This window comes from Cibotium barometz, chromosome 8 (assembly GCF_041138505.1).
Source record: "Cibotium barometz isolate CiBa-2024 chromosome 8, ASM4113850v1, whole genome shotgun sequence".
In the NCBI taxonomy this organism is placed as follows: Eukaryota; Viridiplantae; Streptophyta; class Polypodiopsida; order Cyatheales; family Cibotiaceae; genus Cibotium; species Cibotium barometz.
The window spans coordinates 41,863,188-41,887,316 of record NC_141053.1 but is presented as its reverse complement, the minus strand read 5'-3'; the positions used below and the strand labels follow the sequence as shown (position 1 = coordinate 41,887,316).

Here is a 24,129-nt window from a genome sequence, read left to right as displayed (position 1 = left end):
ATCCCTATGCAAGCTTAATGTGAGCAAGGGATGATAAATGAGCTATGGTGGTTCAAGATAAGCCATGGTGGTCACATGAGCAAAAAGGTAATTAACTAGCACTTAATCAAGGATTAAGGGAACAAAATGGCAGCATAATGAGGAGCTTCACATAGCATAGAAATTCGTATATTTCTCATTAGGAGGGCCATCATTTTATAGCTTAAGTGTACAAGGTTGAGTGACATCATTGCTTACATATCATCAAGGGCATCCAAGGCCATCTCCCCCCACATGGCTCCCTAGAATATAGCCTCCAGAGCATCTTCTGAAACTCGCCTCTTCCAAGTGGGGGTTTACCCTTCATTCACCTAGATTCTCTTCATATTACATGGTCCTTTTACATTTCATTGTGTGCCTTAACCTTAGGCCATGACATTGATCACATATTCCAACACCCTCCCTTGATCATGGCATGGTATATTGCCCTCCCTTGATCCAAACATTATAGAAAAGAAGCTTAACTCATAAGGAGTATAGCTCCACAGTACATAAAAGAAGTTAGCATAGCTCATAGGGAACATGGCTTCTACATTGCGAAAAGAAAATAGCATGACATGAAAACATTCCTCTCCCATATCCCATCATCGTCATAGCATCATCATCATCATATCCATGGGCATCATCATCATTTGTTGGTCATGGAGACCCAACTCCCCATCAATCCCCCCTTGAGGGCTACATGGCCTACTGAGAGATATTGTGGGCATCATAAAAATAACACATAACCTACATCATCGGTGGTTAGAGGTGTCCATACATAAACATTTGGGTAAGAGAGGGCATAAACATTGTTGGCTTTAGAAAGCCCAATCTGCATCTACCGCTTCATCAAAAGAGGTAGTAACATTGTTACATGCTTGAATTGCTTCTTCGGAATCATTCGAAGTGCTTGCCATATTTGCCTGCTTAGTGTAGCATTTGTCGGCGAGGGTGACCTGGCTTTCCACATTTGGTGCACATTCGCTTTGGCTTGTCTTTGTAGTAGCAATTCTTGAGAAGATGGCCTGTCCTTCCACAATGTGTACATTGGAGTGGTTTGCCGGCTTGCTTTTGAACAAGGTATGCCTGGGTTGAGACAAGATCAATGGCCCTACCTTTCAACTTCTTCTCTTCTTCCAAGAGAACACTCTCTATCCCCTCCAAAGTGGGATCCTGCATGTACTTTAAGGTCGGCATGAGTGTATCATACTCGGATGGCATTGACTTTAGGAGGATGGCTATGGCATCACTCTCCTTGACTGGTTCATTGATGGCTTCGAGCTGGGCCATCAAGCTCTTCATGGTGTTGATGTGAGACGCAAGTGTCTCATCAACCTTGAACTCTAGACCGTAAAAGTCTACTTTGAGACTGATTTTGCTGTGGAGACCTTGAGCACCAAAGGATTTATCCAATGAATTCCAAGCAATTTGTGAAGATGTTCCATTACCAATGTAATGTATATAACTATCTTCAACTCCAAGAGCAATGAGAGCTAATGCTTTCTCATCCTTGGTTTGCCAAGAGACTTCTCCTTCTCGTGTGGCAGGTTTAGGTATAGTACCATTGACTATGCCCCAAACTCCTTCTTTCATTAGTAAGAACCTCATTTTGACTTGCCAAGTGTGGAAGTCATGACTGTTGAATTTCTTGATGAAAGAGGATGATGACTCCATGATTGGAATTGAACAATGCAAAGTATTAAAAGCTAGAATCCCCCTTCACCATATAGATGCATGTTATTACTCAAGAATTCCCCAAACCCATAAGCCTTTGCATAGTAATAATAACTGGGCCTAGACTTGATTTTCATCCTAGGTTTTCTAATTTTGCTTTTGGGTTTCAATGATTTCTTGATATAAGCTTCATTAGATGATTCCGCATCCGAAGGCATGATTGCAAAGAGGTATTCAACTCAATATGCATATTAAAATGTCATCACAATAGATAATTACTATTAAGTACATGATGATTAGTGGAGGTGATTAATTCAAAGAGGGAAAACTGTCTCAAAAAACAGAGTGAGCTTTGAGCAATTGAATGAAGCTCTTCCCAAATGAGAAACATAAAATGCTTTAAACGAAGTGAAAACCAAGGTGTTGGCTTTAAACTCAGCACTCAAACATGTCAAGATGCTGCTTCAATCTCTGGAAATCTTTTCTGCAACACAGCATGTACTGCTACTAATAAATTAGTTCAAACAGCAGCTACAGTGGACCATTGCTCATGAAAATCAACACGGGGCTTCATAGCATCAACATTATGCTCACAAGAGGAATTAGCAAACCATTCACCATACAGCACGAATTAGACGAATTTCGCCAAAAAACAGTGTGCTGTTTTTGCAGAGTCGATTGTGCCGCGTAGACTGCGTGGGAGCTCACATGGAGCTAGGCGTCGATGGAGCCGGCTGCAAGCTTTCTTTTGAATCAAGAAGCTTGTGATTTGATGGATTATAGAGCCCGTATGAAGCAAAAAACCACCAGGTGGTGAGTTGGAGCTTTAATGGAAACCTTGCAAAAGTGAGAAATATGATTAATGTGGTTAATTACTATGCCTAAGGATAACGTCGCTCTAAAGATCACTGCCATGGTGAGGGTGAGTGAGTGAGTCAAAGATACGTGCGCTTGTGGTGGCGAGAGTACAATAGGCCAAAGATTCAAGATAATGAGTTTTCTTTCCATTCATAAGAGTGCCTCTTAAATAGGCTGAAGGTACATGAGATTAGTTGATGATTAGGTACTGGGTAGGTAGCTGTAGAGGCATTTCTTCTTTTCCCAGCACTGTCGGGAGGCTAGGAAAAGAAGAGATGCCTTTACAGCTACCTACCCAGCAGCCTTGGAAGACACAACAAACACAAGGGGCACCACCAGCACAATGCTGGAAACAGAAATCTCTCACTCTTCACCACCCACCACGCCAGACAGACAACACAAAACAAAACCTATATTTCAGTAGAAATCCTCATCTTTACATAGCTGGACATCCAAGATGTCCTCCGAACCGTCCTCTTCTAATATCCATTCACAATCTACCCACTCCCCCTCTTTTATATAAATTACCACTGACCAATAACCAGAAGAACTATTGGAAAATACAACTTCGAAGAGTGTGGGATCTTCAAAGTACAACTCATCAACATCTGGACCTAATTCTAGGAGTAGATACATGACAGTAAAACTGCACTCCAACAAAATATATATGTATACCCCAGTAATCACCTTTGCTCTGTATCCTTCTCTTCAGCAGCATCCAGTTGTAAAGACTGCCACACCACCTCAAAAGTGGCAGCTCCTCTCTTTGGCGGCTTCCCTGTCCTCCTCCTTCTTCAGCGCAGTCAACACTCCACGCCTTCCACTTCTTACGATGTGCTCCAGCTTCCGCCACATCCAAACAACCCTTCCCCAATACACACCTTCTTGCTGTGGATACTCCCCCCACCTCTCAGCTCTCTCTTCTTTACGTTTCAGCCGTCACTACTTATCCTTCTGTATTCTTAGTGCTATCAGCTCCCGTCAGCGCTAAAAACCTCCTGGCACCTTGTTTCCCTTGTATTCCCTGCCTGCAGTTGACGTCCCCCAGCAAGTCACCCGTCCCCTCTGCAGCTCTGCTCTGCAAACGACCATTACCTCGAAGATCTCAGGATCTTTCTAGCCCTTCTACGCTTGTCACCACGGCCACACACCACCACTGCTTGCTGACCACCGGCGACCTTCAACTCCAGCTCTCTCGGCTTCCTAATCCATCGCCAGCATGACTCGTCGGCCCTGTGTCTATCGCCTTGACGCCAGCCTGCAAGCCTTTGACGCCAAGCTTGCCACAGTCGACCAGCAGCTTCAGTAGCTCATCCCAAGGCGGCTCCTCTGCACGCCTTCGCCAGCTCAACACCAAGAAAAAACGGCCACCTTCCCACGTACTTGCTCTGTCCGCTCCAGAGAGGCTTTCCTACTGCGCCTAGCCACACACCACCAGTGCTTCTCTTGCCTGCTTGCGTCTGCACACGCCCAGAGCTCCGTCTGCTAGGCGGCTCCCTCACAATGACCAGGCCCCCCCTCTCACACGAGGCGGCCACCCTCTTTTTCCTAACGACTCTCATGCTTCGCCAACTTTCCAAAGCACCCGCTGGCAGCAGCGCTGGCATCAAATCAAGTAGCCATGTGGCTGTTCTATAAATTGGCCACATTATTGTATCATTTTTTTATTTTTTCCTTTTCCCTAAGGCCTAGAAGATGGCCACACAATGCTTTCCATTTCACACCAAAGCTCAAGGATTTAAGGCAACCTTGGCCCCTTCAACCTTAAATGCTCCACATACTCTTCAATGCAGCTTCCAGTGCCCACTGTACTTGGGACGCGCACACAAATTCAGAGCCATCAAACAGCCGATACCACCTACAGCTAGCCTCACTCCGAACAGGCCTGTACAAAGCCTACAGCCAAACCATTCTCTCTGTACAACTGCCAAGGCGTTCCCGAGCAAAACTCTCACACAGGCCATGCATTCCATATGTACACAAGCCTAAAACGCCTTTCAGAAAAACACCTAACATACTTTGCCAACCCCCCAGCTTGCTAGAGCATTTATGCTCAGCAGCAAAAAGATAAAGTCCAGTAACTATCCACCAGGATCAAAAAGAAATCTTGGTGCATCTACCTTCCAATCCTTCAAGCATTTTCCTCTGTCAAATAACCATTGATATATCCTGTTATGGTCTTCCTCTTTCAGCAACCCCCTGGGCTTTTTATATATGGCTTCATCAATATATACTGCATTTTCTTCTCCATACCAGCTCACATGGTCTTGTGATGGAAACAACCATTCTTCACCTCTACTCCCTTCTGACACATTTGATTCCCACTCATAATCATATACTGATTTAACAAACACCCGATCTTCAACTCCCACCTCATGATCATCTAATTTGCAACCTGCATCATTGACTTCCAACTCTCCCTCGGGACAAAGTGCCAGACTCGGACTATAGCTAAACCACTCATCCATATGTTGAGCATCAACATGAGGTGTGTCCACCATAAACCCATTTCCCTTCAGCCCATCAACATCAAACACAACAACTTCATGCACTGTAGACTCATCATTGCCACTTCCCTGTAGTTTCTCCAGCTTCAAGACCATTGGTGATCCTTCAAGATTCTCCACATCTTACACAGGCATCCCTACCAAGTCTAAGCTCTCTAAACTCCCAAGCAAAGCATCTTGGTTTCCTCGACCAACAACAATAGCCTCACATGCATTCTCACTACAGACAACCGACTCATTCTCTTGGGCATGACAAGGAACACACACCTTATGATCAGCATCCGCACATGCAAAATCCATCACGTCATCATCCAGAATAGCATCCCATGACAGCTTATCAAGCATACATTTATTCACCTGCTTTGACCTTGAAGGCATTCCTTCCAGCAAAAAAGATTTGGCATCCTTTCCAGCATTAAAGAGATCCTCATGCACACCCACTGAATGCATACCGAGCTCTGCCATCTTCTTCATCTTCCACTCCTTGTCCCTTGCAATCTGCACAGCATCCTCAAACGTTTTGGGTTTCTTCCCTTCAACCTTGAGCTTCAACGCAGGAAGCAAACCACTTACAAATAATCCTTTCTTCACAAACATCAGGGGAGCCTCACTCCGCAAAGAAAAGCACCATCGATCCCACAACCCTGTGAACACATGCAAAAAATCATCCACGTTTTGTCCTTGTCCCTATTGCAAATCATTGAGTTCCTGCCATAGCACACTCGAGTCTTCAACTCGCTGGAACCGCTCCAAAAGAGCCTCTGTCAACCTGTCTAATGTCAAAACACTAGGCGGTACAACCTTAGCTTCCTTTGCTTCGAAACCTTTGAGCCAATCTCTAGCATCACTCTTCAAAAAGATCCTCAAAAGTTTCAGCACCTGCTCTTCATTATCAACATGGTTGCTAATGCACGCGATCTCGAACCTCTCAAGAAACTCTGCTACATCTTCATTAGAACCACCAAAAAACTCCGGATACGACATCATTCTTATCCCCAAGCTTCACTTTCAGACCAAGAAAAACTGAAAACACCTTCCTTCAATCTCTCACTCTGGGGCATACACCCTCGTAAGAGAAATACTTGAGCTCTCCTCTGTCGAACAATCCCTAAGCAATCCTCAGTGGGGGCACCAAAAAACTGTCGGGAGGCTGGGAAAAGAAGAAATGCCTCTACAGCTACCTACCCAGCAGCCTTGGAAGACACAACAAACACAAGGGGCACCACCAGCACAATGCTGGAAACAGAAATCTCTCACTCTTCACCACCCACCCACGCCAGACAGACAACACAAAACAAAACCTATATTTCAGTAGAAATCCTCATCTTTACATAGCTGGACATCCAAGATGTCCTCCAAACCGTCCTCTTCTAATATCCATTCACAATCTGCCCACTCCCCCTCTTTTATATAAATTACCACTGACCAATAACCAGAAGAACTATTGGAAAATACAACTTCGAAGAGTGTGGGATCTTCAAAGTACAACTCATCAACATCTGGACCTAATTCTAGGAGTAGATACATGACAGTAAAACTGCACTCCAACAAAATATATATGTATACCCCAGTAATCACCTTTGCTCTGTATCCTTCTCTTCAGCAGCATCCAGTTGTAAAGACTGCCACACCACCTCAAAAGTGGCAGCTCCTCTCTTTGGCGGCTTCCCTGTCCTCCTTCTTCTTCAGCGCAGTCAACACTCCACGCCTTCCACTTCTTACGATGTGCTCCAGCTTCCGCCACATCCAAACAACCCTTCCCCAATACACACCTTCTTGCTGTGGATACTCCCCCCACCTCTCAGCTCTCTCTTCTTTACGTTTCAGCCGTCACTACTTATCCTTCTGTATCCTTCGTGCTATCAGCTCCCGTCAGCGCTAAAAACCTCCTGGCGCCTTGTTTCCCTTGTATTCCCTGCCTGCAGTTGACGTCCCCCAGCAAGTCACCGTCCCCTCTGCAGCTCTGCTCTGCAGACGACCATTACCTCGAAGATCTCAGGATCTTTCCAGCCCTTCTACGCTTGTCACCACGGCCACACACCACCAGTACTTGCTGACCACCGGCGACCTTCAACTCCAGCTCTCTCGGCTCCCTAATCCATCGCCAGCATGACTCGTCGGCCCTTTGTCTGTCGCCTTACGTCGCCTTGACGCCAGCCTGCAAGCCTTTGACGCCAAGCTTGCCACAGTCGACCAGCAGCTTCAGTAGCTCATCCCAAGGGGGCTCCTCTGCACGCCTTCGCCAGCTCAACACCAAGAAAAAACGGCCACCTTCCCACGTACTTGCTCTGTCCGCTCCAGAGAGGCTTTCCTACTGCGCCTAGCCACACACCACCAGTGCTTCTCTTGCCTGCTTGCGTCTGCACACGCCCAGAGCTCCGTCTGCTAGGCGGCTCCCTCACAATGACCAGGCCCCCCCTCTCACACGAGGCGGCCACCCTCTTTTTCCTACCGACTCTCATGCTTCGCCAACTTTCCAAAGCACCCGCTGGCAGCAGCGCTGGCATCAAATCAAGTAGCCATGTGGCTGTTCTATAAATTGGCCACGTTATTGTATCATTTTTTTATTTTTTCCTTTTCCCTAAGGCCTAGAAGATGGCCACACAATGCTTTCCATTTCACACCAAAGCTCAAGGATTTAAGGCAACCTTGGCCCCTTCAACCTTAAATGCTCCACATACTCTTCAATGCAGCTTCCAGTGCCCACTGTACTTGGGACGCGCACACAAATTCAGAGCCATCAAACAGCCGATACCACCTACAGCCAGCCTCACTCCGAACAGGCCTGTACAAAGCCTACAGCCAAACCATTCTCTCTGTACAACTGCCAAGGCGTTCCCGAGCAAAACTCTCACACAGGCCATGCATTCCATATGTACACAAGCCTAAAACGCCTTTCAGAAAAACACCTAACAACGGCAGAGGTGGTAGGGTTGCTGAGATCATCATAGGATGAGGGGGAGATTACAGATTATGGCAGGCATTTTCTCACTCAAGAGTGCACATGGGTTGGTCATATACAATGGCTTATCGAGATGGCAAAGATCAGATGCTCTCACAATCTGGAACTCTAAAGGGGGAGCGAGCACAGTGGACTACTTGATGGGGTCTCCTTCATTGATACCTGATGTGCGGGGTTTCACGATTTCAAGTCGGCCCATTGGCATAGCACACGATCATGCATACATGAGTTTCACACTAGTAGGTAGATCCCCGAGAGATGGGCCAGCCACTCATCTACTTGGGTACCCGAGATGGCAGTTTACACGTGAAACAGTTGGGGTTTACCGAGATGCAGTATCTGATGGCTTGTTCGCTTTAGACCCGCATAGCCCTCTGGATGAGATCACGAGAGTTTTGGCCGGTGTACTACATGCATCCGCCTCATATGTGTTTCCCTGCACTATGATCCCTTCCACACACACACACACCTCCCCCCCCCCCCCCCCCCCCCCCCCCCCCCCCCCCCCGAGCACTGACCCACAAAACAATTGGTATGATGATGAGTGTCGTGACACACGAGCACAGCTACAGCGTAACATTGCCATTGGGACTCACACGCATAGACAAGCCAGGATGATCTTTCTGCGCCTTGTGCCGAGGAAGAAACGAGCCTATCTAGCTAACCTAGAGGAGGAGATCTACCAACTCTTCTTGGGGAGGGACAGTAAAAGGGCATGGAAGATGTTTCAAGAGAGACAGCCCGGTACTCCATTACTACACCTGAGGCATGGCATACTTATGCTAGAGAGCTATATGATGCACCAGGACAGCCCCCCACCCCCCCTCCATTGGGAGCTAGACCGGCTAGCAGCAGAGTTTTTTCTATGCGGATGGTGCTAGATGCGATAGACAGGTTACAGAATGGAAAGGCACAGGATCATGATGAGCTAGTTGGAGAGCACTTCTCATATGCGCGCGACACTTTGGCTCTGCTCATCGTACATGTGTTTAATCTTGCCATTTGTGAGGGTTTCCCGTCAAGTTGGGCAGAGCATATCATTGTACCACTCTTTAAGAGTGGGGACCCCATGGTACCAGGCAACTACAGGACGATCATGATTGGTCATTACTTGGCCAAACTATATGGCTCTACATTGGAGTTGGAGCTCAGCCGCTGGGCAGAGAGGCATGGTCATCAAGCACATGGACATGCTAGCTTCAAGAGAGGATTTACTACCTTGGATCACATACTGACACTTCGAGCACTTATTGCAAAGGACAGGGCACAGAAGAGATGGATATACTGCTGCTTTGTGGACTTCCGCAAAGCCTTCGATATCGTACCACTTGCCAGGCTTATGCACAGATTGCATGACATTGAGGTACCAGAGGATATGTAGTGGGGGATATATGCTTTGTATGAGTCTGTTGACAGGCAGAGTCCGAGCTCGAGGCAGACTATCCGATATGGTGACCAGCACTTATTGCAGAGGACAGGGCACAGAAGAGATGGATATACTACTGCTTTGTGGACTTCCGCAAAGCCTTCGATATCGTACCACTTGCCAGGCTTATGCACAGATTGCATGACATTGAGGTACCAGAGGATATGTAGTGGGGGATATATGCTTTGTATGAGTCTGTTGACAGGCAGAGTCCGAGCTCGAGGCAGACTATCCGATATGGTGACCAGCACGATAGGGGTGAAGCATGGATGCCCGCTATCGCCCACCCTCTTTGGATTGTACATTGATGCGGTCTCTAATTATGTAGATAGATTGGGAGATTTAAGGGCATGCTTGGCAGGGGTGTTGATACCCATCTTGTTATATGTTGATGATATTGTTCTAATCTCATACTCTCCGGAGGGATTACAAAGACACCTCGATGCATTACAAGCTTTCTGTGCAGATAGAGATCTGACAGTGAACCTTGGGAAAACCAAGGTTATGGTGTTTAACACCACACAGGCATGGGTGACAAGATCAGAGCCTCGGTTCACTTTCCGAGGAGAGCCGGTTGAGTACGTCAGGTCATATGTCTTTTTGGGAGTTACTTTCATAGGACCGCGTTTCTCCCTGAAGGAGGCAACAGCAGCTAGATTAGCTCGAGGGCATGCAGCCTTGGGATCACTTGAGAGGCAGTGTGCACACATACAGTTTCAGGAGCCGCGCACCAAATTGTGGCTATTTGATATGCTTGTCACACCGACCCTCCTGTACGGAGCTTCAATTTGGGGGCCCAGCATACATCACAGATCTCAGAGGGACGGATGAGGGATGGAGGCAAATGGAGAGACCACTAATTATGATGATTGCCCACATGATTCGGAGAAAATCATCAGCACCACATGAGGATGTTCGGGCTGCGCTGGGTACCGCACCAAAAGTAACCAAGGCCCTATTCCAGGCAGTTACCTTTTTACAACGGCTATGGGAGCTCCCTCAGCAGAGGTACTCCGATTGGCATTGACCTCAGCCATACAGGTATGCTCAGATGAGATCATGGTTTAACCTACATGGTTTGCGGATAGAGGCACTACCACCCTTTCAATATAGTCTGGATTGTCCATTTTTGGATCTCACCCGTTGAGAGCAAAACCGCGTGATCAGGATGGATATGATCAGAGTGGACACATAGAGGACATGGACTAGCCCCCTTGAGTCCTTAGGCACGAAAATGGCTCATTACAAGAGCCATTTTCTACACCTCTTGCCAGATGATTTTATCACCCACCCGGCATACATGGATGTACACCTATCACATGGGACACATTGTGCCATTGGACAGATCCGGACCTCATCACACCAGCTACGGATTGAGACAGGGCGATGTGTGCATCAGATCTTGGATGACTGCATTTGTCAGCTATGCTACCAAGAGGTAGAGACAGAGGAACACTACATTTGCCGATGTACAGTCTATTATGAGATCCAAGGGAGATATCATTGCCTATTCCGAGAGGGTTTTGGGCCGTTACGCAAGGTCATGGAGTTTGAGGATCATAGATGCCTAGGATTGTTCCTACTCTTGAGGTCAAAAGACACAGAGAGACCCTCTTGGTACACAGGAGACCGAGCCATGATGTACCTAGACAGAGGACCCTGACAGATTTCTTCGGCCCCAGCACCAAGAATAGCAACCGAGCCCACACACCTCCTAATACCTCCTCCATTGGGCCATCAAGCCACCGACCACGCTCCCAGAGAGTCACCATTGATAGAGCAATCATCTTATGTCATGCTCGTCGACCACGCCCACCAGGATCCGACCACGGCATCCTCACCATCGCCAGATCAGAGCCATTATTGCTCGGCATTGGAGGCGCCTACCTCGCTTCTATGACCTCTCCATTCTAGACAGTCCCATGGCGGAGATACTTGATCTAAGGAGAGGGCAACACTTCAACTGATCAGCATACATGTATCTACCTGATATAAATTGGCCAGTATTTTCTAGTATTTTCTACTCAATATCATCTCGGAGTCTTACAATTCTGTTCTTATAATTGTAAGACAATCAGTTTATTGTACTTTTTGGTCTCATTTAGTTGCTCTCTTTGATGAGACACCAACTTCAGATGTACTCTCAGTTTTGGTCTCATAGGCCATTATGGCCTCTTAGAGACGTTAATATATCATTTCATTTCTCTCTCTCTCTCACACACACACACACACTATATTTATATATATAGATATAAATGCATGTGTGTATGTATGCATATATTTACACATACATGCAGCCAAGCGCGCGTGAACTCACATACACACATGCATGCACAAACGCATGTGCGCGTAGGGACCAACAGACAAGGTTGCAGAGATATATACCCGTATGTATATGTATATGTATATGCATATTTACATATACATGTATGCATGTGTGTGTCCATGCAAAATAGTTCTTGCTGATCAAATTTATAGCATCTTGTCAATTTCTTATGTCTAACTTGCATTTGAATGCACCAGCTGGAGGGTAAATTCGACAACCACTTTAGATTCTTTGGAAAAGTTATTGCTTTCCGCAGGCAACATCCTCTTCTTGGACGCAAGGACTTTTTAAGAAAGGTGTGCAACTCATTGCTTCCTATAAAACTCTCTGTATTTGTGTACTGCTTGTTGTCTAGGCAATGGCATAGTCAAATGTTGGGTCATGTAGAAAAAACAAAATGCTCGATTCTGGAACTCGTAAGGAAAAGAATCGTGGTATTTTTCACTTCTACTGTTTGTGCCTTGAAAAATTTGTGAACAGATCTGAATGTAGAGTTTCAACAAAATGATGTATGTGGTGTAGGAAGATGTGACATGGCACGAGGATAATTGGGAGAATCTAGATAGCCATTTCCTTGCATTTACGTGAGTATCACATTGTTGGTAAATCATGTTTAACTTTTGGAGCCTCAGTACAGTTTTATGGCCTTAGAATAGAGTTAGTTAAGTGATTTTTTACAATAATATGCATTTTTTTCTGTTCAACAATTTTCTATATAGGCATACTTTTCTTTGAGATAGAGCTAACCAGTGTAGGGCTACAGGTTGCATGAAGGAGAGAAAAAGGGAGGAGACATTTATGCAGCTTTCAATGCACATATGTTCTCTATCAATGTTACTTTACCATCCCCACCAATGGGAAGGTCTTGGTACCGACTAGTAAGAACCCTCAACTGCCCCACCAAGCCCACCCCCTCCCCCAACCAAAAAGAAAAAACCCAAAACCCCCTTCTTTCCCTTTGTTGCTCTTTTCTCCACTTTCATGTTTTTGAATTACTCAAAATCAATCAAGCATCAGGTTGTTATGGCTCTAGAGTGTTTAGGCTTCTTTCTCCGTATATTCGCTTGTAAGATATTTTTCTGATTGATCAAGGCATTAGGTGCCCATAGAGACGTCTATCCTATTGATTATATTAGATGAGTATGCAATGTAGCTTTGAGAAAAAAGGAACTTTTTTTAATTGATTGATACACATCCATAAGAGCCCATAGGGGCTAAGGTGACTCGAGGGCATTATAGAAACATGGGAAGAGGTTCCTGATATTTTGTTTAGTATGTATTTAGGTGACACTTGTGTGAACATCAATCACGAAGTCTTCCCTCGACACCAAAGAAAAGCTTGGCATCCTCTAGTGCAGTTATCCTCTTGGAGTATGTGATCTTTTTCATTGAACCTACAAGACATTTTTCCCATAGAGGACTGCCTCCACACTTGAAGGACTGGAATCTTCTCTAGATAGATAGATAAGGATCTAGATCCATGAGATTAGAGGTCAGTGCAAGGGTTGTCTTTTAAGAAATAACAATGGGAAGAGCTACTACAATGAAAAACTACAAGTCTTGATTGATATTTGATAAGGGGGTAACGGGATCATATTTTTCATATTTCGTTCACACTAGGGGCCAAATACTGCTTGTGGAGTCTTCACCAATGTCAATCAATGTTACTGACACCTTCATCACCTTGTGCCTGCACGGTTACCCCTTGTTTGTAAGGGTTCATATTTTTATGTTTTGGTCATGCTGGGGACCAAGTATTGCTTGTGGAGTTTTCGCTCACTGAAGCCCCACCTCACCCCTGCTTGCGCGTTCTGCACTGCTGCGCCCCCCGCCTGGTCCCCTCGCTTTGCTCCTGCCCCCCCCCGCCTGCTGTAGGTCCTGCGCCCCTCTTCCCTCGCTGCTCTGCCCGCCGCCTTTTTTGTTTCCCCCTTCGCCTACTTCTTTGCTGCGCCCCCCCCTCCCTCGCTGCTGCGCCCCCCCCCTCCTCGCCATCTCGCCCCCCCCCCAGCCTCTTCGCCTATTCGCCCCCCCCGCGTCATTTTTTTATTATTATTATTATTATTTTTTAAATTTTATTTTTTTTTATTTTTTCTCTCTTCCCCGCCCCTCTTCGCGTAGCTTCCGCCCACCCCCTCGGGCTTCTCCTTTGACATTCCGCCCCCCCCCCCCCCTTCGTGCTGTCTTTCGCCCCCTAGGGGGTTTTGTTTTTTCATTTCCTCCGGTCTTCCGCCTCTCTGTGTGCAGCCCGTTTCTTGCGGGATTTCCGCTTTCGCCTCGCCTACGCCTGAGCTTCAGACTCTGATGGAGACTCCTCCCGCCTCGCCACAGAGGGACTCATCCGCAGCCCCCTCGCCCGCCCCCAAGGACATCCCCATCAAGCTCTCTCTTTCGCCGGAAGAGGAAGCGAGCCTCACCGCAGAGGTGGAACGCCTTTAGGCTCATTCCACCATCTGCCGTATAGTCGGCACTCGCCCCAGCAGAGGGGAGATCCGGGATCTTCTTCAAGCCCGCCTTCTTGCAGATGTGGGCAACATCCTGGACGTACAGCTACTGGGCCGTGGACATTATCAGATCGAGTTCGAGACCGCCCAGAGTGTGGCCAAGGTCCTTGCCATGAGTCCCCTTGACATCCGGGGTGCTCGGGCTTTCTTCAGACCTTGGCAGCATGGCTTTGACCCAGCAGCGGCTGAGCAGGGAGAGCGCCTTTTTCATGTTACAGTTTGCTTCCCTGGACTCCGTCGGGAGTATCTTCCGCTCCTCTCTCGGCTAGGAGCATTGGTGGGCTCGGTACTCGAGACTGGCCCCACAGCAGCTTCAGTGGTAGCCACAGCAGCTGGGCTACCCTCCGTCAGAGTTTTGGTGTCTGACATCTCCTCCCTTCCTAAGGTCATTCAGCTACCTAGGATAGGGGGGGGATGGATTGATCAGAGAGTGGAGTTTTCGGGGCTCCCGAACCAGTGCTTCATATGCAGGCAGGTCGGCCATCTGGCCAAGGCCTGCCCTCGCAGGAGACCTCGACCCTCACCACAGCAGGCCCCTGGTGGCCCGCCCACAGATGCGGCACGGCAGGCTGCCTCCGGGACACCTGCTCAGGCCACAGAGACTTCGGAGTGGCAGCCTGGACAGGGGCGCCGCCGAGGGAGACAGCCACAGCAGCACGCTCAGAGACCGCTGCAGCAGCAGCCACAGGCTCAGCCTCACTGGGTTCCCGTGAGGAACAGCTTCGCTCCCCTCCAGGAGGAGACACCTGCAGAGACCACTGAGGACTAGGAGATGCCAGCACCCCCTCCACCCCCATCCCCTCCCACCGCCTCGCTTCCACCTTCGCCTCCTCCCGTCCCCGCTCCGGTTGCGGCAGCGGCTCCCTCTCCACCCCCCTCGCCCCCCCCCCCCCTCCCCCCCCACCCGCCTCGCCTTCCCGGGAGACCCTGGCAGTCCCCTGGCGTTCGCCCGCAGTCCGGAGGAGGGCGCTGAGCACTGACCTCGCTCGAGCACCACAGAGGAGACCTGCCATGCCAATTCGGGCTTCACGGATATCATCTATCCGCAGTCGGCTGAGTCGCCTCGGTGTTAGACAGCGATCGGAGGCTTTCGATTACACCTTCACTCGGCTTTTTGGAGCAGAGGGCCCCCATGAGCCAGCACCCATCCGAGTTCATGTAGTGATACCTCCGGCCCGCGGGGAGGAGGCACTTGATTCAGCGGTGGCCTTCTCGTTCCCTCTTTGTGGCCCTTGCGACCGGGAGTGGACTCTAGAGCTCGCTCTTAGCACTTTGAAGACTCAGGCAATTGAGTTTTCTCATCATGTGAGCGACCTGGAGGTGACAGATGTGATAGGCCGGCTCTGGGAGCTGGCTCATTTTTTCTTGGATCCCGGGAGTGTGGATGCCTCAGGGATTCGTCATTTGGTCGTGCGTATAGTGGCAGACTTAGCACGCGACCCTGGATATGTATGTATACACGAGGTTGCTCTGTCAGAGCAGGAGGCAGTCGCCATGGGCCACAGCCCCCACTGGCGCCTGCTCCATGATTCTTGTGGTACACCGGGTGGGCAGATTCGAAGCCGCTCGGATGGGGACTACTCTCCATCCAAGCCGCTTGCGAAGGCCCGCCGTACGGCTGAGACAGCATCCACCTCAGCAGGTCACCCATGAGGATCATCTCATGGAATGTACAGGGCCTGGGCGGAGCACATTTTATACGCTATCGAGGTTGCTTGAGGCAGGAGCTTCAGAGATGCCTGGTTGGTGGCAGCATTGATATTTTGATGATGCAGGAGCACCACTTGGGTGAGAGCAGGATCCGGAGATATGGTTCGGTGATGCCTGGTAGATGGGATACCTTTTGGTCTGCAGGGTTTGGTCCTTTGGGTGGACAGGGAGGAGTTTGCATGGTCATTGCAGATGTATGGCGGCAGGCCATTGTGGATCGAGGGATCATTGTGCCTGGCAGAGCACAGTATGTCATTCTGAGGATGCATGATGAGCTAGTGGGCGTGCTCAACGTCTATGCGCCTAATCATGCTAGTGCCAGAGCAGAGTTCTGGACCCAGGTTATGGATGCATTGCCAAAGGCCGCACGTTGGTGTGTCGGGGGAGACTTCAACATGCTTGAGGACCCGGCCGATAGGGTGGGAGGCAGTCATGTTACAGTGCACGGCACGGAGCTTGCAGCTTGGGACCGGTTTTGCATGACACTGAGGATCACTGATGCATGGCAACATGGGGCCTTTTCCCGCTCTCAGGACAGTCTTAGTTTCTCTCGGTCGGATCGTCGACAGGGAGGGACTAATTTATCTCGGATTGATCGCTTTTATGTGGGCGACTGGTTAGGGGAGCGAGGGGACTCCGTCGGCATTCTCGCTGGCACCTCATTTTCAGATCATGCGCCAGTTATCCTGACATTGGAGGAGAGGACATGGGAGCCCAGCTTGCAGTTGAGGATCCCAGAGAGGGTACTTACAGATCCCAGTCTCGCTGAGGACATTGAGAGGATCTGGCATGATAGTCAGTGCCCCGACCAGGATGCAGCAGGCCAGTGTGCCCGGGGACTCATCGAGCTTAGCTCTTTTCTGCACGCTGCAGCTTTGACACGGCTAGGAGAGATTCGCGAGCGGGAGCATCGGCTGAGACGCAGCCTTGCCTCGCTTCAGCGCCTTCAGGAGCAGCAGCCTGCATGTGAGTGGTTTGCGTCACAGCTGAACCAGGCACGCCAGGAGGTTAGAGAGGCAGAGGAGCAGAGACATGAGTTTTACTATCGTCGTCAGGCCTCTCAGTGGACGCAGCTTGGTGATAGAATGACTGGGGAGTTCTTTGAGATCACTGGACCCCGCCATGCTCGGGCAGGAGTCCGTCAGCTTGGTAGACCGGATGGTTCGGTAGCTACTGAGCCTGGGGAGATCAGAGCCATTGCCACTGCATTTTATAGAGACCTGCTTTCAGCAGAGTCAGCCCACTGAGGACAGAGATGCTTGCAGACAGACTGTGTGGGCCCATGTGCAGAGGAGGGTCACAGATCGTATGCGTTCAGTTCTTGGTGCGCCTCTTTCAGAGATTGAGCTTGCCGAGGCCTTGAGGGTCCTGCCGCGACATAGTTGCCCAGGGGAGGACGGATTGACGCCGGCCTTTTTTATGCGCTATTGGGACCTATTGGGGCCAGGCCTCCGCAGGGGCTTTCAGCATGTTTTGGATACTGGGGTGATACCGCAGAGCTTTTCAAAGGGCTTGATTTATCTTATCCCCAAGGGGGAGGGAGTATCAGATGATATTCGGCATTGGAGGCCTATTACGATCCTCAATACTGTCTACAAGGTCTTAGCAAAGGCCTTGAGTTTGAGGATCCAGCCCTTCCTGGGGAGTTGATTCATGCTACTCAGACAGGATTTGTCAAGGAGCGCAGTATCCTTGACAACATCTTCACTTTCTGGGAGGCGACGGCCCGAGCTAGATTTCTTGGCGAGGATTTGGTCGTGATGCTTCTCGATTTTGAGAAGGCATGCGATAGAGTTGATTGGGGTTTCTTAGAGGGCACTATGCTTCGCTTGGGCTTTGAGCCAGGATGGATCAGAGGGGTGGCGGCTCTGTACTCCACAGCTCGCAGCCAGGTGTTGATTGCGGGAGGACGGGGGCCGAGTTTTGAGTTGACCAGATCGGTCCGTCAGGGGTGTCCCCTTGCTCCTTTTCCTTTTCTCTTCTTTGCGGAGGCTATGAGCATGTATTTGACAACAGAGGAGGTTGGTTTGAGAGGACTCCAGCTCCCAGTCCGGGGGGAGGACCTGCTTGATGCTGAGTTTGCAGACGACACGGGCTTATTTTTGCATGGCCAAGAGGCCAATCTTCTTTGGGCAGAGCAGTCGCTCCAGGTTTTTAGTGCAGCCTCGGGAGCATTGATCAATTGGCGCAAGACAGTGGCCTTTTGGATCAGTAGTGCTCCTACTCCGGCATGGAGCCCGGACCCCGGTTTTAGATGGATCCCTCCAGGCACAGCAGTGCGGTATTTGGGATGCCAGATTGGCCTGGATTTGTCACCTGAGCAGCAGATTGCCCCGCTTCTTCTGAGCATTCGGAAGAAGCTTTTGTATTGGAGTACAGCTCGACTATCCTTGGCCGGGAGGGTGGTGGTGGCAAATCAGGTGCTGTTAGCGACCATGTGGTACATTACGTCTTGCTGGATCTTCTCGAGCTCTTGCATCAGCCAGGTACAGAGGCTGATCAGGAACATTTTGTGGTCTGGGCGGGACGGTCAGCCAGCTCGGGCAAAGGTTGCATGGGCAGTTATTACACTTCCGCTGGCTCAGGGAGGTTTGGGCATTATAGATCCAGTCGATCAGAGTAGTGGGGAAGCTTATTGTTCGGGGGTTGCTTCCAGGCGCTGAGCCTTGGAAAGAGCTCCTCTTGCAGCGGCTGCAGGCTCGGGCGCCCCCAGCAGGGGGCACTTGGGCACCAGAGATTCGCTGGATCTTCATAGAGATGAGGAGGACAGGCCTCAGTAGAGGATGGGAGGACAGATTTGCTTTGAGTATCCTGAGAGCTTGGGAGCTGCTGAGACCGGGGCTCTCTCAGCGACCTCCTTCTTGTGTTGAGGAGCGGGCTAGACAGCCGCTCATCTGGAGCCCTGCGGTTGGCACAGAGCAGGGTCATATGCTGGGTTCTCAGCCTCGTCTAGCCTTGGGGCCTTTAGTGGCAGGCCCAGCTCGTAGCTTTGGAGATTGGCAGGCCTTCTGCACTCTCCCAGAGGAGATTCAGGTGGAGAGGCTGAGTCACTTCAGAGGGGGGTTGATTATGAGGTATGATATCCAGGAGGCACTCACAGAGGAGTGGTTCACGCCTCTCGAGCCAGTGGCCCCACGGTGGATGGGAGCCTTTACTCAGTTGGAGATCCTGATTGCGGTCAGAGCTTGCACTGAGGATGGCAGTTGCCTCTACTATGAGATTCAGGATGAGGGCAGACTCCAGCGAGTAGAGGTGGAGTCGCCTTTGGTTGCAGAGTGCACTTTTCAGAGGATTCGGGTAGTGGCCGCCGCTTCTCGGAAGTGGCATATTGACCCCGACCCTGCTGATGTACTCCCGGATTGGCGCATATGAGCATATGCAGCGCGCCCCTTGGCCCGGCTACAGTGGGACCCCGGGGAGTACGAGTGGCATGATCCTTATGCATCCCTTGAGGCCACAGAGATTACCTTTTTCCAGTATACTGTTCGGCTGGGACGGCATATTTTGACGGCGAGGAGGATGGTCTCTCCAGCGGCAGCGGGGCATTGGCGGCTACATGGACTTTCACAGGAGTTCCTGGAGGATTTTTGGGCTCGGCTCTGGGCTAGTCGACAGGCCCGCAGGATCTCGACTTTTCAGTGGCTGGTTGCCCACAGGGGCTCAGCAGTTGGCACTTGGCTTGTTTACAGCGGTCTTCCGGCGGCCTGCGTCCGATGCGGCCACCCTCTGGAGACACAGAGACATTGCCTTTGGGATTGCCCTCAGGCGCAGCAGATTTGGCTGCGGATGCTGCGTATTCTGGCTCCCCTCTCTCCAGAGGGTATGTTTACGTGGGGTGCCGCTGCTTGGTCGACTTCGTCAGGGCCTGCTATGGGCTATGAGATGGAGCAGGGCAGTCAGGCCATGAGATTTATTAGGGGCCAGCCTCGCCTGGTTCCGGCACCGGATTTCTCGTCCGCCAGCTGGACACAGGAGAGGGATTTACGATGGGAGCTCCTCAGCAGCCTCACCATCTGGTTCACTTGGAGGGCCCGTTGCTTTACGGCCTTTGAGGGGAGATTGGAGCCACCAGCAGAGACAGTACGGGGGACTTGGCAGGAGTTGATCCACACCCTGCGAGGACAGTACGACCGCATCCGGGGTGACTCGGACGAGGCGATCTTACGGCGCCAGGCCTTTCACACCACTTGGCGTTGTGGCCCCTTCTACACCTTACACACGGGATCCCCCCGTTGGCACTACAGGCCACCGGTTTGGCTCTTTCCCCCCCCTATTGTATGATTTAGCCTCTCAGTCCTTTGTATTGATGCTTGTATTCTGCAGCACCTAGGGAGAGTCTCCCGGGCTGCCATGCTGTACTCACTGCTCTGTCTCTCTTATGAGCAGGAGCGATCTTTTGTAGCCCTACGAGCGTTGTTTATATAACTAATGAAAGGATCTTTTCTCGGAAAAAAAAAAAGTATTGCTTGTGGAGTCTTCACCAATGTTTATCAATGTTACAAATCAGTGTGACACCCTCATCACCTTGTTCGTGCACAGCTACCTCTTGTCTATAAGGTCTACTTTTTTGAGAATCCATGTTTTTTTTTTCAAAAAGGAGACTTCTATTAAGTATGAATAGACCATACAAAATCACAGCTGGAAGCTGAAACAAAAAAACCTCGTCCCAAAATGTAGGGTGATCTCAACCCTATATGGGGCACAAAGGTGCCAAGAGAGTCCTGTGGGGGTCGGTGAAAAAAAGATCTCTTGATCCCGCTCCCTCATGAAAACAGTGCTCTTTGCTTGTGTAGATCTGGATGGTCCTTGTATATGAACCCAAGTGGCCATAAGAGTGTGAATAATATCTCCCCATATAATACAAATGCATTTAGTGTCATGTATCTAAATTCCCTCAATAGCCTTTGTGCATCTGGCCCTCCAAATCTTCCAAGTTTTAATACTGGTAATCAACTCCCAAGTAGTATCAATCCTCTGCAGGGGTTGTCTCTACTATGTATGAGGAATTTAGTACATGCAACGTTGGGCCACACCTCTACATATCATTATGGCGGTGCCCAGATCCTTGCCCTTAAAAAATATTCGTGGACCAGACTAAGTGAACCAAGCGATAGCACCCTAAGTATAACATAAATGGTCTCTCTCCTTAATCTACACGTAAGCAGAGCTATAGAGCCCCAAATCCTCTCAGGAGCTTACACCCCCATATGCAATGTTGCACTATCTCAGAAGCTATCAGGCATCTGGGCCAAGTGCAGTTTTCTCCAAAAATATCCCTCTATTGAGTAATGGGGAGGCCACCATGTAAGAATAACCAAAAGAAGTGGGAGATCAGGCTCCTCCTGTATGAGTGCCAAAGCCTATGCTAAAATCTCTTTTAAATCAAATGAGTGCCAAAGCCTATGCTAAAATCTCTTTTAAATCAAATGGAGTGATGTCATAACTCTCCTAGTGCAGCTTGAGTGTAGGAGTCCCCTAAATCTGTCCATGTAAAAGGAGCCCGGCATTGCGGACAATGTAGCTGAAAAAAGGCTGTCTCTTCATAGGATTGGCTTCATCAATGCATTCCCAGTCAGTGGTGGTAGCCGTGGTCATGTAAAACTTTGGACTTATAAAAGTGATCCCAAGGTATACATACTTTTGCACAATCTCCACTGGGGCCTCTCTATGCAAGAAAGATGATTGTGAGGTGACCACATAAGATGTGTTGAAGACCATAACCTTGGTTTTTCTTAAATTGACCAAAAGGTCAGTCTTCCTACAAAATCTGTCCAGTGCATCCAAGTGTTCCTGCAAGCCCTCGGCTGAATCGGAGATCAAGACAATGTCATTAGCATAACTCACTAGGATCCCAAATGAACATATTTGATAAGCACCAAGACCCATGGGTCGCAATATCAGGAGAAGGGTCAACATGCTAACTACTCTCAGTGGATGAAGGGCAATGCCAAGAATAATCTTTTGCATGTGACATTTCAACAATCTCCATCCTGGCTGGATATAATAAAAAACAAGATCTGCCTACTCATCCTAATCCAGCAAGGCTAACACCTGTAATGGCACTCCTATCCTAGAGAAAACATTCAGCCACCTAGGATGATGATGATCATGAAAGGTGTCAATAATCCACTCATGAGATATAGCTGCATCAATTTGATCAATCTGTTCAAGTCTCCGATTCCTTAGGAAGACTTTTAAAAGTTTTCTAAGTAATATCGTCGATGCACATCTCTCCTAGCCTGGCCATTGCATATATCCAGACGCACCCAAAGGTTGCCAAACCTATCTCTAATGAGGTCATTCCACATAATGGGCTGTCTATCAGCCTCATCCTATGATCTAGGAAGCCTCTGTCTCAAAAAAGGTCTCATATTGTTCCAGGCTCTGTTAATGGCAGCTATAAGTGGAGAGGAAGGTGCCTCATACTTTGCCTTAGTAAAGATGTAATGTGAGGTGAGCATCCAATCTCCACCACCGGAAATGTGAAACCTAAAGAAATTCTTCCAAGGCTCCGTGCCTGGACCATCAGAAAAGTCATGAGACCTCTATACATGCAACTACTGCGAAAGCTATGCATCTGAGTCGAAATGCTCAGGAATACGTACATGAGGAGTGCAGCCATGGTATCCTAGATATCTAATACATAAAACCTTTTGTCAATGATCAGATTTGGAATTGCCAGATGCTATGAGTGTATGTCCTTCCCTGTCAAGAACCCAATCATCAACATAGAAGCGGTCTAAGAATGCTTCTATGAGACCAAGAAAAGCAGAGAGAAGATGGCCTCCTGACTTGAATATCATCCTCAAGACAACAACCTCTGCCATGCATAGAGAGAATAAACCTCTCTGAGGATTCCCTCCCAAGTGGGTGCACCATACCCACTTGTCCTCCTCTTTTGTTTGCCGGTTGCTCAACCATATATTAGTCACCCCCAATGATCAGCAAATCAGTGAGGACCTTCCAAATGGAAATCCTCTCCCCTCTATGATTAGGTGCATACATGTTCAGAATACCAGTGTCTCCCATCTTGCATAATGATGATCCATTGTGCTTAGCAGGCAAAAATAAACCATTGACCAATGATGCAAGGCAAGATAGGGGCTTGCACTAAAATACATACACCACCTTTGGTCCTTGCATCTCTCGACCAAAAGGTGTGACCGGATAATAAATTGCGAGATCTACCACATTGTCTTGCATCGAGTTTATTCTCTTGCAAGAGTAAAATCTCCATGGGACCTTCTGTGACTACAGAGTGAAGCTAGTTCTTGATAAGTTGTTTTCATTGATGTGGAAAAACAACACCAAGTCCCTCTATGTTCCATGAGACAGTCATCATGAAGACAAGGACTGAAAGTTGTGACCAGATCTTGTGGTTGATGAAGGAGGACCCCCTTTCGAGGCGAGAACGTGTCTCGCATAAGTGAGGAAGGGGGACTTCTCCAAGGAGCAGTCCACCTCTCCTTCCCATCCCGGGGAGAAATCCATTCCCTTCTGAAGAATGGGAGAAGGGGAGTGTAATGTATCATCATCATTACAATCCGACTTCAATGCATAGTGTAATGTATCATCATCACATTTCAGCTGCAATGCATCCTCATCACCGTGACAACCCAACCGCAAAGCATCCTCATCTTATGCAGAACCATCATCATGTGTAGCCAGGGATGCAAAGGGGTTAGAGTGTTCTATTGAGTACACAGGCACTAGTGCAGGGATGGGGGTCCGGGGACGTGCCATCCCTAGCCATCACTCATCACTGTGTAGTATGCTGAGATGCAAGAGTGGATGTAGGGGGAGACATCTAATGAGCATGTCCACGGTGCCTCCTAAAGCAGCCTTTGGAACTGGGAAAATATCTAGCAAGATGACCCTGCTGATGGCAAAAACGGCATTGATCTGCTCTGCCAGCAATCTCCTCCTCTGTCAAAAATATGAGCCATCCGGTCTTTCTAACAAGATGTAACCATCAGTAATGGAAGGGTCAGGAACAAGAACATAAACTCATGGTACTCCATCAGAGGTGGCAGTAACCGCTGCAGAAGTAGACAGAGGTAGCCCTAGAAGGACAGGTATTTTCAGGACCTGACCAAATGCAGCTCCTATGGAAGCCAACAGTTTCCAAAAAACCCGTAGAAGAG

The 24,129-nt window shown here is 48.9% G+C and overlaps 1 protein-coding gene across 4 annotated transcripts in view; it reads left to right on the top strand.

Moving 5' to 3' along the window:
* Window positions 1-24,129, top strand: part of ISA3 (isoamylase 3) — a 242,360-nt gene that overhangs the window by 178,133 nt on the left and 40,098 nt on the right. For all 4 annotated transcript variants that reach the window (XM_086801733.1, XM_086801731.1, XM_086801732.1 and 1 more), the window contains exons 21-23: window positions 11,972-12,070; window positions 12,297-12,358; window positions 12,538-12,652. In XM_086801733.1, coding sequence (XP_086657859.1) covers window positions 11,972-12,070; window positions 12,297-12,358; window positions 12,538-12,652 — 276 coding nt within the window. The remainder of the gene's footprint in view (window positions 1-11,971; window positions 12,071-12,296; window positions 12,359-12,537; window positions 12,653-24,129) is intronic.